General features: G+C 37.7%; 1 protein-coding gene across 2 annotated transcripts in view; it reads right to left on the bottom strand.

The window, feature by feature from the left end:
* Positions 1–952: 952 nt before the first annotated feature.
* dph1 (diphthamide biosynthesis 1) overlaps positions 953–17,367 on the bottom strand; it is a 100,746-nt gene continuing 84,331 nt past the window's right edge. The window contains exons 10-12 of one of the 2 annotated variants that reach the window (XM_065281046.2): positions 13,790–13,868; positions 8,334–8,468; positions 953–5,402 (exon numbers count right to left, since the gene is read on the bottom strand). In XM_065281046.2, coding sequence (XP_065137118.1) covers positions 5,322–5,402; positions 8,334–8,468; positions 13,790–13,868 — 295 coding nt within the window. In that variant the 3' untranslated portion in view covers positions 953–5,321. The remainder of the gene's footprint in view (positions 5,403–8,333; positions 8,469–13,789; positions 13,869–17,367) is intronic. The other variant, XM_065281045.2, reaches the window with a different exon arrangement.

Here is a 17,367-nt window from a genome sequence, read left to right as displayed (position 1 = left end):
CCAAGCACAGATGCTCTAATTGGATTGACCTTGAAAACCGCAGAGCTTAGAAAAGAAGTGTTAACAGAAATATGCATGATTCACCCAACTGCTATCTCTGATATTCTCCATCACATCGTCAGTATTGATGTAAAAGTGGGGGAGTCGGAGGCTTTAGAAAAGAAAGACTAAACATTTATGATAAAACTTTTTTTTGACTAGTTCAATGGTGATTTTGTAGAGGTGTTTTTGGCTCTGTCATACAGGACAGACTGACCTCCCACACAGAATTAGTCATCTCCCGGTTTCAACTTCATATCTCTCCCTCACTTTCACGGTCAATTCTCTCTCTCTTTTTTTGTAAATCTACTTTTCTTCTTTAACTCCACACATGGTTCCTTTTAAGAAAATTACAAATTTTCTGATATAACTTTTTACCCTGTGCTTTAGATCACAACTTCAATTCCACATTTCACCACTCTCAACTGGGTTGTGTGATTTTGTCATTTCTTGGTCCTCTTACCAAACCAGATATTGAATCAGGCATTCTTTATTTTCTCTTTCCGATGGCTGACTTTCTCCCATCAGCGCCACCCTTCAGAAACCCAGATGTGCACATGATGCTTTTCCTAGATGAACGCACGCACGCACGTGCACACGCACACACACACGGATATAAAAAACTGTCTGTTTTAACAACAGATCTGAAGACAAACTGGCTGGTGAACAGGATAATAAACACTGTGGGATTATGAAAAGTATTGAAAAAATAAAACATTGCATGCTTAACCACAAAATTTGTGGAAAGTCACATGCAATTCAAAATTTATGTTACACTCGCACACAGAGCAACACAGATTTTTATTACTTTCACTGTCATTGTGAAAATATTACTTATTAATATTAATAAATATTAATATTATTGTATACGAGCAAATCCAGCATTATGGATGTAAACTGTTCAGCCAAAATTGACTGTAAGATCACAGAGAATGCATTTATTACCAATATATTGAACCATCTGTTTATATTTTCCTATAACCCGAGTCCAAACATGAGAAAAATATCAGTCTTATTTATTTTATAATAGCAAATATACGAGTTATTGATGTCTCAAAAAAACATTTTGGGGAGATAATAGAATTTGTAGGAATTTTTGGAATTTAAATGCACAAACCAAATGCAATAATATCAAACAAATAGAGCAGGGAGGGCTCTTCAAAGAACAAATAATATTTATTTTAATACTGATAAATATTAATATTGTGTGTATTAACTGTATGAGGAAGAAACAACATTATGAAGCTGAACTATGGAAAATTATTTGAATTTTTTTTGAAAATCTAAGCACAGACCTAAGCCACCAAATATTGACATCTGAGATATCAATATGATTAAAAACTTCTGGAAAACAATTTGTCATGGTAAGGTTGACTAATGAACTAAATGAACAAGAAAGTTGAAATGAAATGCAAATTCAAGTTGACTAAACGTAAAAATGGTGTATTATTAAGTTTCCTATACGCAAACAAATCCTTTCCTCTTATAAAATAACTCCGTAAATGGCAGCTCACCACAAGAATCCTTGCCAAGCTCATAGTTTCATCAGATTTCAGAAAAGCAGTCTTAATGTTTTAAATCCTAGTTGATTCAATTTAACGGGCCTCTTTACTTTCGGTAAACGCTCCCAAAATGTAATTTAGAAAAATACAAAGATACAATAAAAAACTTCTAAAAAACTAAATATTGGCTTGACTAGCAACATGTTTCTCTTCAGATTGTCTCTGTCCTTTACAGACACTGTTGCATAAGCACATCTGTCTGAGAGAGCCAGGGGTCAGAGTTCGGCTCCTACATCCATTCAATCCTTTTTATGTTTGGGTGAAGTATGTTTAGATGAGTATACAATGAGAAGGGAGACCCGGCAGTAAACAGACATGGAGAAAATGGGTGGCGAGACAGAAAAAAGCACAGAAATATGAACGAACAGAGGTGACTCACGGTTTCCTGTACAGTATCAGCAAGATAAACACTTTGCCAGGCACTTCACAAAAGCTACCTGCGAGAGCTCGAATCTGATGGGAACAGAGACAAAAGCTCGAACACAGATGTATACACATGCACAGCGCAAATCAACACTGTCAAAAAATATGAAAGCACATTGCATTAGCACTTACCGTAGTTACTCATAGGCCCACCATTATAGGACATAATACTCTATAATCTTTGTTAGGAACACTATTTGTCCAGTATCAAATTTACTCGAAGTACAATTAGAGTCGTAGCACTTACAGGACTGTTTGTAGAAACTGTACAATGTATTTGGATATGATCCCATGTTTCAAAGACATATACCAGAGTTACACCAACAATATATTTTTTGCAGTATTTTACTGTAAATATGGTACTGGATATGGCATTCAGCAGCCATTCAGTACAATGGCATAGAATAAACAAGATGAAAAATAATACATCTAAAATAAAATATAAAATGAAAATGCTAAAGATGATGTAAAGATAAGTTAGATCATTTGTGCTAATGCTAAAGAAATCTGGGGAACATAATGCACATATGGTAGACATTAACAGAGCTTTGATGAACAACTTCTGCTTTTTCTTATGAGCTCAATGTGTATTGGCAAAGAAGAATAGAGAAACTTGAGCATCTCTCAGCTCTTCCTGTCAATTCCTGTGCCCTTCCCATGAGACGGGAAATGAATGCCTACAGCCACAGAAATGTGTGTGTGTGTGTGTGTGTGAGAGAGAAAAAGACAGGCAAATACTGACATCCTCATCACATCTGGAAGTTATTACACACTAGCAACTCAAGTACATTGGGTTCTCACACACTGCCATGCAAAATAAAGCAGTAAATCAATCTTGGGCAAGCAGCATCGGCTTAACTATTAAGTTAAACAGTTGGTGCACGATTAGGTGGACAGTGTCATCTAGTGGACAGCGAGAATCATGAATGCCTGACCTGGTGAAATAATAACACAGGTAATTCACAAAGACATGCAATAATCTCAGTGAATTGACAGTAATTAAATGTTTACTAAAATGATAGAATAACGAATTGTTATTAAACAAAACCTTTTTAATGTCATGTATTATTTAAGCTTATTTAAGATTTTAAAAAATGCAGACAAGCTCAACAAAACACAACTTTATGATTCAAATAGTTATCTAGTAAATGAGAATTTTTCAACATACGAGTCCACCAATTGGAATTTGAAATCACAACCAAATTAAAATAGGTTTTTTTATTTTATTTTTAAGACCCCATTAAGGCTGGAGCCAATACCAGCATCTCATCATTACGAAATGTTTTGTTCTCCCATCTTACATTTAAATGCATTACATTTACAAAACTGTGACAATGCCTGTGAAAACCCAGCTGAAGTCATTGTTTTGTGAATTAATGTTTTTTTTTTAAATCGTACATAATGTAAAGAAAATATAACCTCAATATATTTAATACTGACTAAGAAAGATAATAACAAAGATTGAAATCGATGTGAAATCAAACTTTCATGTTCGTATCTCAAAACTTCGGTTTGGATTTCACAGCCAGGGTCACAATTCATAAAAAATTTAATGTCCAAGCCTATTTCTCAGTAAATCAATTATTATTTTAATGGATTGCAATGTAAACATCGTAATAAAGTAATTACGAACCTATAGTCACATAATGTTTTTATTATTTTTCATGACCATATCATGAATTTCTGTTTATGTGTCATTGTCACGGATTGGTTACTCAACTGTTTTGTCCTATTTTTTTACCATTGTCGCTTCAGTTTAGGGTGAGATTTACATAAAATGACATACTTACCCAAACCCAACTCTAATCCTAATGCCAGGCGACAATGGTTTAAAATTTAGAAAATATTAAAAAATAAATCAGAAAAAATAGTATAAACCAATACTTAAATGGACATCCTATCGCAAACACCAAATCTAAACCGAAGCGACAATGGTTTGAAAATAGGAAAAAGCAGTTGAGTAACCAATACGTGACAATGACACATAAACAGAAATTCATGATACGATCACATAAACGGGGAAATTCGGCACAGTATCATAAAAAATTATGTGACTATACGCTGAAAAAAATAATTCATTCAATTTACTAAATTTTTTGCAATCAATTTATTTAAGCTACATTTAAACAAAAAAAAAAAAGTAAATTAAAATACAATAAAAAAACTTTTGTTTAAATGTAGCTTAAATAAATTGATTGCAACCACTTACCCTAAAAAATTGAGTAAATTTAATGAATAATTTTTATCAGTGTAGGTACATAATTTTGTGAGACTGTGTAACAATACATGTCATTTACACACTTGATATTCTGTATATATTTTACACAATATGCAAGCATATAAGCAAAAGAACAATGATTTAGAAGATGATGAATAAAAAAGATATTTAACCCTGTGTTTACAGACTCAGCGTCTTTAATGCCAGACTCAGAGGAATATGGCTGCTTTCCTGTTCACCAATCATTTGTAGTCTCACACAATTTAAAGATTTTAATATGAATAATCGCTGCTGACAGTGAATGTTCATCCAAGACTTGGCCTAATCCGCTTTAGGGAAATTGGCTCCATGTGTTTTAGCTGACTGGCGAACCATCCAGGGTTTTACTGTACATTTGGTATAAAAGAAAATAAACATAATGGTTTCATTGAAGCAGTAAATCAAAGCCTTGACAGTCAACCGTAAACAGTTTATTTTGCGTCTAACTAAAAATGTGCTCTGTGCGAAACGTTCACAAAAGTTCCTTTATGTTGGAGAACTTCCGATAGCCAAACGGGAAACACAAAAGCCTCAGCTCTGAATGTGAATTATCTTTCTCTGCAGAGGAATAATTTTGAATATGCTCCGGTTCCCCACTGTAATTTTCAAAAGAAAAAGGTCACCTATGAAAAGTGCTTGGCAGCTCCTTTCTAAATGAAGGCCAAGATGATTGCATTTAACTAAAGCCATCCGCATAGCACAAGATGAAAAACTGCTCATTCTGTTGAGCTCTGATTCTCTCTCCAGACGCACAGAACAGGACACCAAAATGCACTCACACCCTGGCACACTTATGCATTTATCTCTGCAACTTTTGCGAGTTCCTCTCATCCCCATTTCATTTTAAACACATACTCATGGCACAATGTCGATAGAGGTCTGATTTGGTAGTCTCTTGTGGGCACATCAGTGAAAAGCTCTGCCATCCATAGTAAGATAACAGAGCCGAACGTTGAGTTTTGATTGGCCTGCTTGTCTCCTGCAGTTGTCCACGATGATCTGTGGTTGGCTGGCAGATTGCTGGTGTAAAGGGTTAGACTTTAATCTGCCTGGCAGCCACAGGAGGCGCTCTGGTCACGGCCACAGCCTCTCATCTGCTGACCTGCGTCTGAACTTGGCTTCTGTGGGAGATTGAAGGGATATTAAAGTAAAGGCTGAGTCAGATTTAGTTTCTACTATTAAGTGTATTAACAATCCATGGGGTGCGTAAAGGCTTATTTACACTTATTTATATTCTAGACATATTCAACGAGGAAATAACTCTGTAAATAAACCAAAATGACACTTGTGACCCTGTCTGTAAAATTCAGGCAAAAGTCTCATAATCTAATTAAAAGATTATCAAAGTTTGATTTCATACCTTGATTTCAATCTTTGACATTATCTTGCTCAGTCAATATTTAATATCTCAAGGTTATATTTTAACTGAATTGTGTTTACAATATGAAGAATAACTTTATGCAGAAAATAGTAAATAACAAAAAATGTGTTAAAGAGCACCTATTAACCGATTCCTGATTTTACATTTCCTTCGGTGTGTAAATGTGCGTTAGTACATGCTTACAATATGCAAAGGTCATCTTGGTCATCTGCATTTTCTGGATTAGATTCGTCTAGTATTGATAAGGTATTAAAGATGATATTAACTCCTGTAAGTATTGCATTAGGAGCTGATCTTCCAAATACGGCAAGGAGCATTACATATCCGGCTGACGTCAGAGATATTCAAGCCAATCACAACGCACTGGTTAGCTGGCCAAGCGGAGGACACTGCACTTTTCAGAACGATGAGGTTTGTACAAAATCTATGTGTTTCAGGAAGGCAGGGCATACAGTAGTATGTGAAAAATAATGTGATTTTTGAAACCACATGAATACATTTTATTACAGCAAATACACAAATAGAGTTGTTTTTTAGCAATGTAATGGGTGCTCTTTACGCATGTTTTCTAAAGTAACCGGTAATATCAGATATATCCGGTGCAAACACTATTCCCATATGCTCTGGTTGCACTACATCACAAGGTGGCAGTATGATATAATTTTCGTTATAAAATGAACCGGTCAGGTTCTAGATCAGTGGTTATCAACCTTTTTCACTTAAAGCCCCCCTTGTTGCCAACACAATATTTGAAGACCCCCTTATTTTTTAATTTTTTTTTATAAAATGCACTACAGCCTGGAATGACTACAGCTAAGAATATTCGCTAAAATGTAAAAACTTCTTAAACTTTGCTTGTTTTGTCATATTTTGAATACTTTTAAATGGATAGTTTACCCAAAAAAGCCATTTTCTCATCCTCATGTTGTTCTAATCCTGTATAAATTATTTTTTTCTGATGAACACAAAAGAAGATATTTTGATAAATGATGGTAAGCACACAGCTGATTTTAACCACTGACTTTCATAGTAGGAAAAGCAAATATTATATATTATGGAAGTATTGTGATAAATGATGATGAAGATATTTTGATAAATGATGGTAAGCATACACTTGATGGCACCCATTGAATTCCATCGGATTTGTTTTTGTTACTATGAAAGTCAATGGTTACAATCAACTGGGTGCTTGGCATCATTTATCAAAATATCTTCTTTTGTGTTCATCAGAAAAATAAATTCATACAGATTTAAAACAAAATGAGGATGAGAAAATTATGAGAATTTAAATTTTTGTTGAACTATCTCTTTAGCCCTATTCGGACGGGATTAGTTTTACAGGGGGACCTCTGAGAAAATCGTGCTTCTCAGAGGTCCTATGTGTTTTTAATCCCGTCCGAATCGGCCATGTCTGTGTTTTTCTCTGACGACCTCCGTAAAAATTCCAGAGCAATTTACCTACTGTTTTTCGCCGAACTCAGAGGTCCTCTGAGAAATTTAATCCCGTCCGGATGCAAATGTCTGTGTTTGCCCGCAATATCTTTTGAAAACGCGGTTTATTTCGTGTTTTGGCCAACTTGATCTGCCGTAAGGTCTTACTAATGCGCGTATATTCTATTTCCTGAGTCCCATTCATTCAGATATGAATGTTTTTTCGCATTCGGCAAAATAAAGTAATTAAATCAAGACGAGCTGAATATCATACACTGTTAAGACTAAACACTGATATATCATTAACATTATAAGAAACTCCGTTCAAAGTTGTTCAACTCCGGAATGGTAATGTTAATTAATAAAGATATTAAATTGTATTAATCATTATTTCTTCATTATTTTGTGTTTGTTATAAGCAGACAGTTATATAAAACACGTAGGCTAATGTAACTTTAGTAGGATTTGTATATTTTATTTTGATTTGTTAAAATTAAATTAATAAATTACATGTTCTGTCATGATTTTACATTTAAAGCAAAATATTAAACATTACAAACACGCGTTTCCAGAGCACGTGCTACTGCAACGCCCAAATGCATGAAACAGACACTCCCATCTCTGGAATAGCCTGCATCATTTTAATCCCGTCCGAATCGGTACATAAAATCACAGACGTCCTGGGGGACACGCTGAAACTCAAACGTCGTTTGGAAAACTAATCCCGTCCGAATAGTGCTTTTAAGTCTTCTTGAGGCCCCCTTGGAAGTCTGCTAAGGACCCCATGTGAAACACTGTCCTATATGCCGTAAGGTCAATGTTTTATAAATGTAATATTTTATTTATTTAATTAAATTAAATTATTAATAAAAGCAAAGCATTTCTGCCTTTAGAATTATTGCTTGTTACTTTATGTTGCAGGTAAAAGATATTTTTAGGTGTACATTATATTTATTGTATTTTCATAAATTATTTTCATATATTCACTTTAAATCACACATACTAAACCACATATTAAATGTGACACTGCCTGTGAAAACCCAGCTAAAGTATTTTTTTGTGATTTACTGTTATCAACATAAAATGTAAAGAACATTCTGTGAAAATATAACCTTGATATCTTTAATATTGACTGAGTAAGGTCATGTCAAAGACTGAAATCAATTCATGAAATCAAACTTTCATGCTCCTAATCTCATAATTAGATTATGAGACTTCAGGGCCACACCATGAAACACACCTGCACAGGTTTGCGTACAGGCCTTTGTGGATGGTGTTCTGGGTGATTGGGGGTCCAAGCCCCCAGGCTTTGATTGGAATAGAAATCCATAGGATAGACCTCCTGCCATCCCACCTGCTGCAGTGCTACAGCTGCCTGTGAAACAGAGAGAGAGAGAGAGAGACATTGTTAATTAAAGACATCAATAGACTGCAGCATTAAACACTGTAGCTTCAGGCCTGAGAATCTTGAGAAAACAACGTGCCAACGGCTGACAGGTCGATACACGCATCAGCCACGAGCACAGTCAGATATCAAGGGAGCTCTAGTCGAACCAGGCGCTACCACGAAGGGAAGAGCTTCACGTGACTCGCACGCCTCAATCGCCAAACACCGAAATCTCCTGGATAACTCGATGTATTACCAATGTGCAAAAGATCTTCCCCACTGGCGATATACACCAGGCAGAGACTCTAAGCAGAGGAGCAATCTGTCCTGTTTCATGTGAACTACAAACGGAGTTGAATACATTTGCAAGGCCTCGGGAGGAATGCAGGAGTTCTTTCTGCATGCGGCTACGTTACATAAACTCTGGCGGGATCTCCGTCAGACTGAGCTGCTTATATGAATAATCAATGTGCTGTGTTCATCTCCGCCCGTGGATACGTCTGCCCACTTTACACGTGAGGCACACAGTAATGTATGGCTCTAATACTGTGGGAGAAATGACAAACACCTCCGCCTCTGGTAAAGGACCGTCTCACTTGGATGACAATAACACAACACCGTATAAGCAAATGCTTCTCTATAAATCTCTCTTAAATACCCTTCACATCCTAATGCAACAGGCACCCTTTTTATATTGACTGAAAGGGCAAACACAAGAGTTGCAGTTAAATTTTAAAGCTCACTTTTTATGCCTAAAGGCAACTTCTACTTAAAATGTACTTAGTGCAAATGTAACATTACAAAGAGACCTTTTATAGTTTAGATTTTGTTTATTCTATTAAGAAACTGCAGAACATTAAAAACTTTTAAAATATAAAAGGCTGTTGTGAGCAAAGGGTTAATACACCTAATATGACGCAATGAACTGTGGTTCTCCTATGGGTGATGGGTCAATAAAAATAGTAAAAAAATTACCTAAAGGTGTAATGTGTTTTTAGCAGCATCTAGTGGTGAGATTGTGAATTGCACTAACCTCAATTTCAAAACGCAATAAGAAGCTATGGTAGCCACCATAGGACAAACATGTCGTCGTCTAAGACAGTGGTTCTCAAACTGGGGGCCGGGAGATGGTGCCAGGGGGGCCCCAGTTTTATGACATTTTATAAGTGACATTAATTTATCATGAATTCTGTGTTATTAAACCTTAAAAAATAAGGCTACTAATCAACAGCACTACTTTGTATAATTTAATATGTTTTGTTTAATTAAAATGTTACCTTTAAGAAAAAATTTCCTTGGGGGGGGGGCGCAAAGGAATGCACCGTACACAAGGGGGGCCGCACACTGAAAAGGTTTGAGAACCACTGGTCTAGTCCGTCCATTTAGGGGTGCCATAGAAGCATGACAGCGACTTTCATGTACTTCCCATGGTTTATGTAGGTAAAACAGCTCATTCTTAAGTAATAAAAACAATACAGTTCATTATGTGAGGTCTTTATACACCACTGATAATATAGTTATGTATATTGTATTGCATTTCTGTCAAGAGATCCTTCTCAAAGTTACACATTGCACCTTTAATTATTTTATTTACTTTGCTTTGTAGAGAAACCCATGTCTTATTAAATGTTTAATTTTTGTAGCACACATACTGTATAAGTGCCACTTGTCTGTTCTGGATGTGCTACCACCTTCAGTTCATCAATTTCTCTTCCTCCATCCATCCCTTCCTTATTAACCCTGACATTATGACATATAGATCTCTCCATCCCCCTTTCACTGGCGTTTCATCATTGCTGTGCATAAGCTACCTACTAATCCCAACGCTGACAAGAGAGGCATGTGTGTCATATTGACTATAAATATAACATGACACACTCTGAACTTGCTACCTGCCTCTCTCTCTCTCTCTCTCTCTCTCTCTCTCTCTCGCTCTTTCCTTTACATCTTACCTCTTCTCATCTTATTCTGACTCCACAGAAAGAGCAATCACAGGCTGAAATATATTAAAGTTGCCGTTTCAGAAACTTATGCTATAGACTCCATCCATTTGCATTTAGATATTCAAATGAACCTGGGCATAAATGCTGTTACTTCTTTTATGAAGAGGTGGTCCTTCATAAAACCTCAGCGTGCTAATGTTGCATTCTCATCTATTCTCATAATGCCACATTTGTTCGACGACATCGAATGTGCTCAGCTCCGGCGTGGGCCAAGCCGCAATGAAAATAGATTATGGTGAGAATATGAGAGCCACATACGATTATGCCGTGATTCAATATGGCACCATAGAGCATTATCATTATTCACTGAGATGTGATGGAGTAAAAAAGTCAACAGAAATGAGTTTCCACGGGTGCATTGGGTACACTGTAATGATAGACTGATATTTCAGCCAGGTCAATTAATTGAATGATATTTGGTTATTCTGCCGGTGGCCGATAACCGTGTGCGCTTCAAACTAATGACGTACTATTTCAAGTAGAGTTTGGTCTTACAGTGCGTTCACACCAGACCAGATTGTCCAAGCCCCTTACTTTCTTCCAAGCAAGATCATTTTTATTCCCGTTACTATAAAAATACGAAAATGTGTTGTACAGCTCCGGGTGTCCACATACTGCACGGCGACGATGATTTTGTTCCCCATTGTTGTTTCGTAATGCTGTCTAGTGTGAATGCACCATTAGCATGTTACCAAGTTAATGTTGTGGTACTTTATAAACAAAAATACATAGCACCACAAAGGTCAATTAACAACTTGTCCAGTATCTTAGATGGATTTATTGCTTTGTTGCTATCTATACATCTGATAGATACAGTAGGTCAGACAATCAAACATATTGACATATCCATCTATAATATATACATATATCAGTTGTCTCCAACATGGTGCCGGTGCGGAGTCTATGAGTTCCCTGCCGAAGCACATTATATTAATAGCCTCAATTTTAATATTTATTCATTACCTATTTTTTATATTATATTGGCTTCTTTTATGTATGTTAACATTTTAAACAATGTAAAAACATATCAATAAGTAAAATAAAATAAAATAAAAAAGTTTTGAGTAGACTATATCAAAAAAGCAGCCCTCTAAATTGTTTTATCCATTGTGGTAGCCCTTGCTCACAAAAAGTTTGGAGACCCCTGGTATATATAAAAGGTCAGAATGATCAATCTACAGCTCATTAAAGCTGTATTCACATGGGGCGAAAGCGTTAATGCTTGACGGAAGGCTTGTCTGAAGCGTGGCCAACAGCCAATCACAGTGGCCGCAGCACAAGCTCCGGTCTTCCATAAACGTAATTGGCTGGCTCTGCCTAGGTTATTTGCATAAGGCAATCTGATTGGCGGACGCTCGCGTTTCTGCTTGAAAAGTTGAGAAACGTTCAACTTCTGCCGCGAACAACGGCAGTGACGCGGCGCCGGCGGATCCACAATTCAGTTCGCCAACGCTTGACGTCACCCATTAAAAGTAAATGGAAAGCGTCAACGCTTACGCCCCGTGTGAATGCGCCGTAAGATTATTTACAGGAAAGATAGACAGACAGATAGATTTATCTACAGTTTAGTTTATATACCGTATAGATAGACAGACAGACAGACAGAAAGACAAATCTACAGTATATACAGCTTATATACAGGATAGATAGCCAGACAGACAGATTTATCTACTGTATATACAGTTTATATACAGGATGTATGGATGGATGGATGTAGATGGATAGACAGACAGAGAGACAGACAGACAACTCATCTACAGTATATACATTTTATATACAGCAGGGGTGCCCAACCCTATTCCTGGAGGGCTACCGTCCTGCAGATTTTAGCTCCAACCCTAATCAAACACAGCTGAAGCAGCTAATCAAGGTGTTCAGGGTTGCTTGATGATTACAGACAGGTGTGTCTGCAGGACGGTAGCCCTACAGGAGCAGGGCTGGGCACCCCTGATATACAGAATAGATAGATAGACAGACAGACAGACAGACAGACAGACAGATCTATCTACAGTACATACAGGATGGATAGATAGATGGATGGATGGATGGATATAGAGACAGACAAACAGACAGACAGACAGACAGACAGACAGACAGACAGATCTATCTGCCTTAGGTCTAGTTTATATACACGATGGATGGATGGATGGATGGATAGATGGATGGATGGATAGACAGACCTGACAGAGAGACAACTTATCTACAGTAAATACAGTTTATATACAGAATAGATAGATAGATAGATAGATAGATAGATAGATAGATAGATAGATAGATAGATAGATAGATAGATAGATAGATAGATAGATAGATAGATAGATAGATAGATAGATAGATAGATAGATAGATAGATAGATAATCTACAGTACAGACAGACAGACAGATCTATCTACTGTATAAACAGTTTATATACAGGATGGATGGACAGAAAGACAGAGAGACAGACAACTTATCTACAGTATATACAGTTCATATACAGAATAGATGATAGATAGACAGACAGACAGACAACTAATCTACAGTATATACAGTATACAGCTTATATACAGAATGGATAGATAGATAGATAGATAGATAGATAGATAGATAGATAGATAGATAGATAGATAGATAGATAGATAGATAGATAGATAGATAATCTACAGTACATACGGCACAGTTTTTTTCACCCTGTTTTTGTTTTTCATCTGGGGAGAGGGATGAGGGATTTATCTGAGACACCTATCCTAGGACAAATGTTCTACTTGCTGTCTGATTCTGGCTAAGCCGTGCTTTGGAATGACATCAGTCGGGATGTGTTTGTGTACTTATTTCTGCTGATGAGAGGATGAGCGAGAGATTTGGAGAGGCAGTGTAGCTGTTCGGCCAGTGGGAGGAGCTACTGAACCATCTCCTGTGTGTCTCTGTGGAGCAGGCACGTTAGATAAACAAACCCTCTATCTTGGGCAGAGCACACTACACGGCACGGTGGCAGCTGTCTGTTAGCGTGAACAAAAGCAAACACACATGTCGTACACACATGTTCACGTTCTTAAAGGCACGCACACATACCAATAACAACATCTATGAATTCACTCGGCTGTAGACAAATATGACAGTCAGAGGTCAAATCCTCAGACGGTCTGTTCTCATGCCGAAATGACAGCAGCACCAGGGCAGAGGTGAACAACAAGTGCATACAACAGAACAGCAGAAACGCATCTTCGTGGAACATGTTAAGGGCGTTCGTGTTAACTGTGGGTCTTTTGCTGTCCTCTGAGAGTAAAGTACGATGGATTATGGTGTATTCATGCAAGACACACGTACCTCATAGGGAGACAGCAGAGGTTTGGAGAAAGCCGTTCCCCAGTCGATGGAAAGTCGAGGACATGCTATCTGCACCCACCTATAGGCAAAGACAAGTGTGAGAGAAAGAAAAACATAAATATCTGCCATTTTAAATTGCATTTAAACAAGTTGCTACATTGCTTGGCACCGGCACACAAGCTAGGATTTGGTTAATGATTTTTAATGAATTTGCATTTATGCATTTGGCAGATGCTTTCTTCCAAATTGGCTTACAGTGCATAACAAGGTATACATTTTCATTAATATGTGTGTCGCCTGGGTTCAAACCCATGATTATTTGGGCTGTTAATGCAATGCTCCACGTTTGAGCCACCATTTACAGGATCACATTATGATGACATTCTTCTCTTGGAGATGAATTCAAAATAAGCCTGTACACAAACGCAAAAAAGTAAACAGGATCATTCAAACGCTATTTATCACAACTAAACAATAAAATGTGCCGCGTTAAATCCCAGCTATTATTATTATTCACCATACACACACACACAAACACTCACTTGGGAAAGACAAGCACACCTCGAGATGCAGAGAGAATGTGAATATGAGCTATATTGATGTGCAGCACCAATACTCTGTTCAGTAAATATAAGAGCAAATCTGCACTGCCCTAAGGCTTCCCTGCAAAGCATTATTATATAGACAACCATAAAGTCAAATAAAATAAAGAAAAATAAAAAAATGGAAAGAGGGCTAAGGTGAGAAAGAGGTAGAAATGAGAAAGGTAAGGTGAGTAAGAAGAACTGCACTGCAATGCCTTAGTCTCAATGGAGCTACCCTACATAGCAGACAGACTGGGCGGTAAAGAGAGACACAGAAAGAGAGAGAGCAGGACGGACAGAAAGGAATAACAGTGACATGAAGGGATAAGGTTGGGCAGGGTCGCATGAGAAATAGTACGAGTGATCCCTGGCAGGGACAGCGAGTGTCAAGAGAAGCAGATTTGACTTGAGACTGTGTGTTATGAATATAGAAGTAGGGTTGAGCATCAGCGAGCTCTGCACATCCACGCTATGCTAAACTCAACACCTAAGATGAGAACGTAAACAACGCTGTAACACCCAACCCCGTTCTTGTGTTCAAAACAGCAAGGCAGAGCGTGTTCAACTATTTATCTTGACACGCTGCCTTAAAGAGGACATATTTTACCGTGTTTTATTTTTAGATGTAGGTCCCAAAGTGAGACTTGATCAAATCCAAGAACATCCTGTGTAACCTTGGCAAGACAGTATGCTTCTTCTAAATGTATGCTACTTTAAATAGATTGAATAAATGAAATGGAAAAGTTTAAGACGCTGCAAAGTTTATCCAGAATTTCTGTTCTCTCAGCAGGACTGACTCGGTTTTCACCTCTATGTGGTTTAAGAAAGTCTCAGCGAGTAATTGATCCATAATGTAAATCAGAGGGTTGTTGGGAATTTGAGGATGTTTGCAGTACTGCATTTGCTCCTCATGACCCATTCTTTAATCTTCGCCTTGAGCGTCACACTTAATCCGCGGGTTTGTATCATGGCAGGCCTGATGCCAAATTATCCACACTCCCAAAGGCAAACAAATGAATGACGGAGCATTATTGAAACCTTTACAGCGGATAAAGATTTAGAGGAAAACTGATTAGACTGTGGGAACAGGTTATTTTTAATTGGGCACAAATTGATGTAACAGCTGTCCTTTTTGAGTTCTCTATGAAACTGCTCAGATTTCACAAGGTCAGATTTAGATTTTTTGGTGTAATATTGTGCAAATGTTGTGGCTAGTCTGTCTAATGCTGCGTTTACACCAACTGCGTTTGAGGCGTCAAAATCGCGTGTACCGTGCCCAGTTTTCCACTTCAAAGGTTTGAATGCATTCGCACATCTAGACCGAATTAGGCACACGTAAAAAGCAAGCAAATCTGCTTCTTGTGGGAGGGGCAAGTGCTATGCAGTTGTCTGTTTGCAAGATGGCTGATGTTGATGAGAGAGTTACCGGTTTGTATTTGGTCACCTTACTATAGGGGGAAAATAAACTTAGCGGGTCGTTAAACGTCACGTTTGTGTCTTACAACTTACCAGGTTGCCCAATGTCCTCATTGACACTCTTCCAAGCGAGGTCCTTTTTATTCTTTCTATAGTCTCTATAGAAATAAGAACTTGTGTCGTATAGCTCCGGGTGACTGCTTACGGACAATATCAAGCGTTCCTTCATGTTGAACGAGTGACTCCGGGCAGGGCTGCCGCCACAGTTAACGCAACGCAAAAATCGGGCAAAGTTCAAATTTTTCAACTGGGAATCAGCCGCAAGTTCGCGTCAAACGCAAAATGCACAAAAAGCACTAGATGCGCCAATGAGGCAGAATTGCGTCTACTGCGCCACCGCCTCATCCCCTCTGCGAGACCTCCAGACGCGTGTCAACGTGTCTTTACATTGACTTAACATTGAAATCACTTGCGCTTGACGCCTCTACCGCGTCTGGTGTAAATGCAGGGTACTTTAGACAGAAAGGACAGAGATTTAATAAACAGCCAGTTTTTGTTCATAAACAACCTGATCTCACAAATTTCCGTGGGATAGTCACAGAATTTTTTGCTAATTTTCCGTGGCATTCTCACAGATCTCTGAATTTTTTCGGTGGCTTTCTCCAAAATAGTTCCTCAACTGTTTTGTCCTTTTTTCTTAACATTGTCGCTTTGGTTAAGGGTTAGATATACATAAATTTACATCCTTACCCAAACCCAGCTCTAACCCCAATGCCAGGCGACAATTGTTTAAAGTTTAGAATAAATAAAAGAATAAATCAGAAAAATAGTATAAAACAATACTTTAAGGTGACATAGAATGATTGAACGGGGTATTTATCCTTGTTCTGTGATGTGACATGTAGACAAAATCTTTTTTGTTTGGGTCTGTAATGCTGTAAACCTCTGTAAACCTCTCTCAGATAGCTCTATTAGGGTGGGGGATTTTAAACAAGTGGTTTTGCACCTATTTGGCTCCCCCTACTGGCTTAACTTGCAATCTCATTACTGATTGGCTGACTTTGCTGCCACTCAAAAAATGTAGCCAATTATTTTTAAAGTGGAGGGGCAGTTAGATGCCTGTGATGTCATAAGCATCAGTTTTTCAGATTGGGCCGTTTTCTGGCAGACATTTCTAAAGGAGAATTTCTATGAGACTGAGATGTTTAGCATGTCTAGCACTTTTTGTATGTTCGTGAATGCGGGTAGACTACCATTATTCAACAAAGACAAGGTAAAAATGGTTTTTCATTCTCTGTCCCCTTTAAAGTGAGGTACTAACGGAAACAACAAATCTAACCCTAAACCGAAGCGACAATGGTTTGAAAATAGGAAAAAGCAGTTCAGTAACCAATCCTTGAGAATGCCACGGAAAAGAGAATTTATTGCAGGGCCACGGAAAAATGTGGAGATTTGTGAGAATGCCACGGAAAAGTAAGCAAAAAATTTGGTGACTATCCCACGGCACTTTGTAAGATCATGTTGCCTACATGGGTCACTAATTGAAATACATGTAAGTGTGCCCCCTCTGACTGTACA

Source organism: Paramisgurnus dabryanus, chromosome 8, assembly GCF_030506205.2.
Source record: "Paramisgurnus dabryanus chromosome 8, PD_genome_1.1, whole genome shotgun sequence".
Classification (NCBI taxonomy): domain Eukaryota; kingdom Metazoa; phylum Chordata; class Actinopteri; order Cypriniformes; family Cobitidae; genus Paramisgurnus; species Paramisgurnus dabryanus.
The sequence above is the reverse complement of the archived record's forward strand: the minus strand, read 5'-3'. Positions and strand labels throughout refer to the sequence as shown.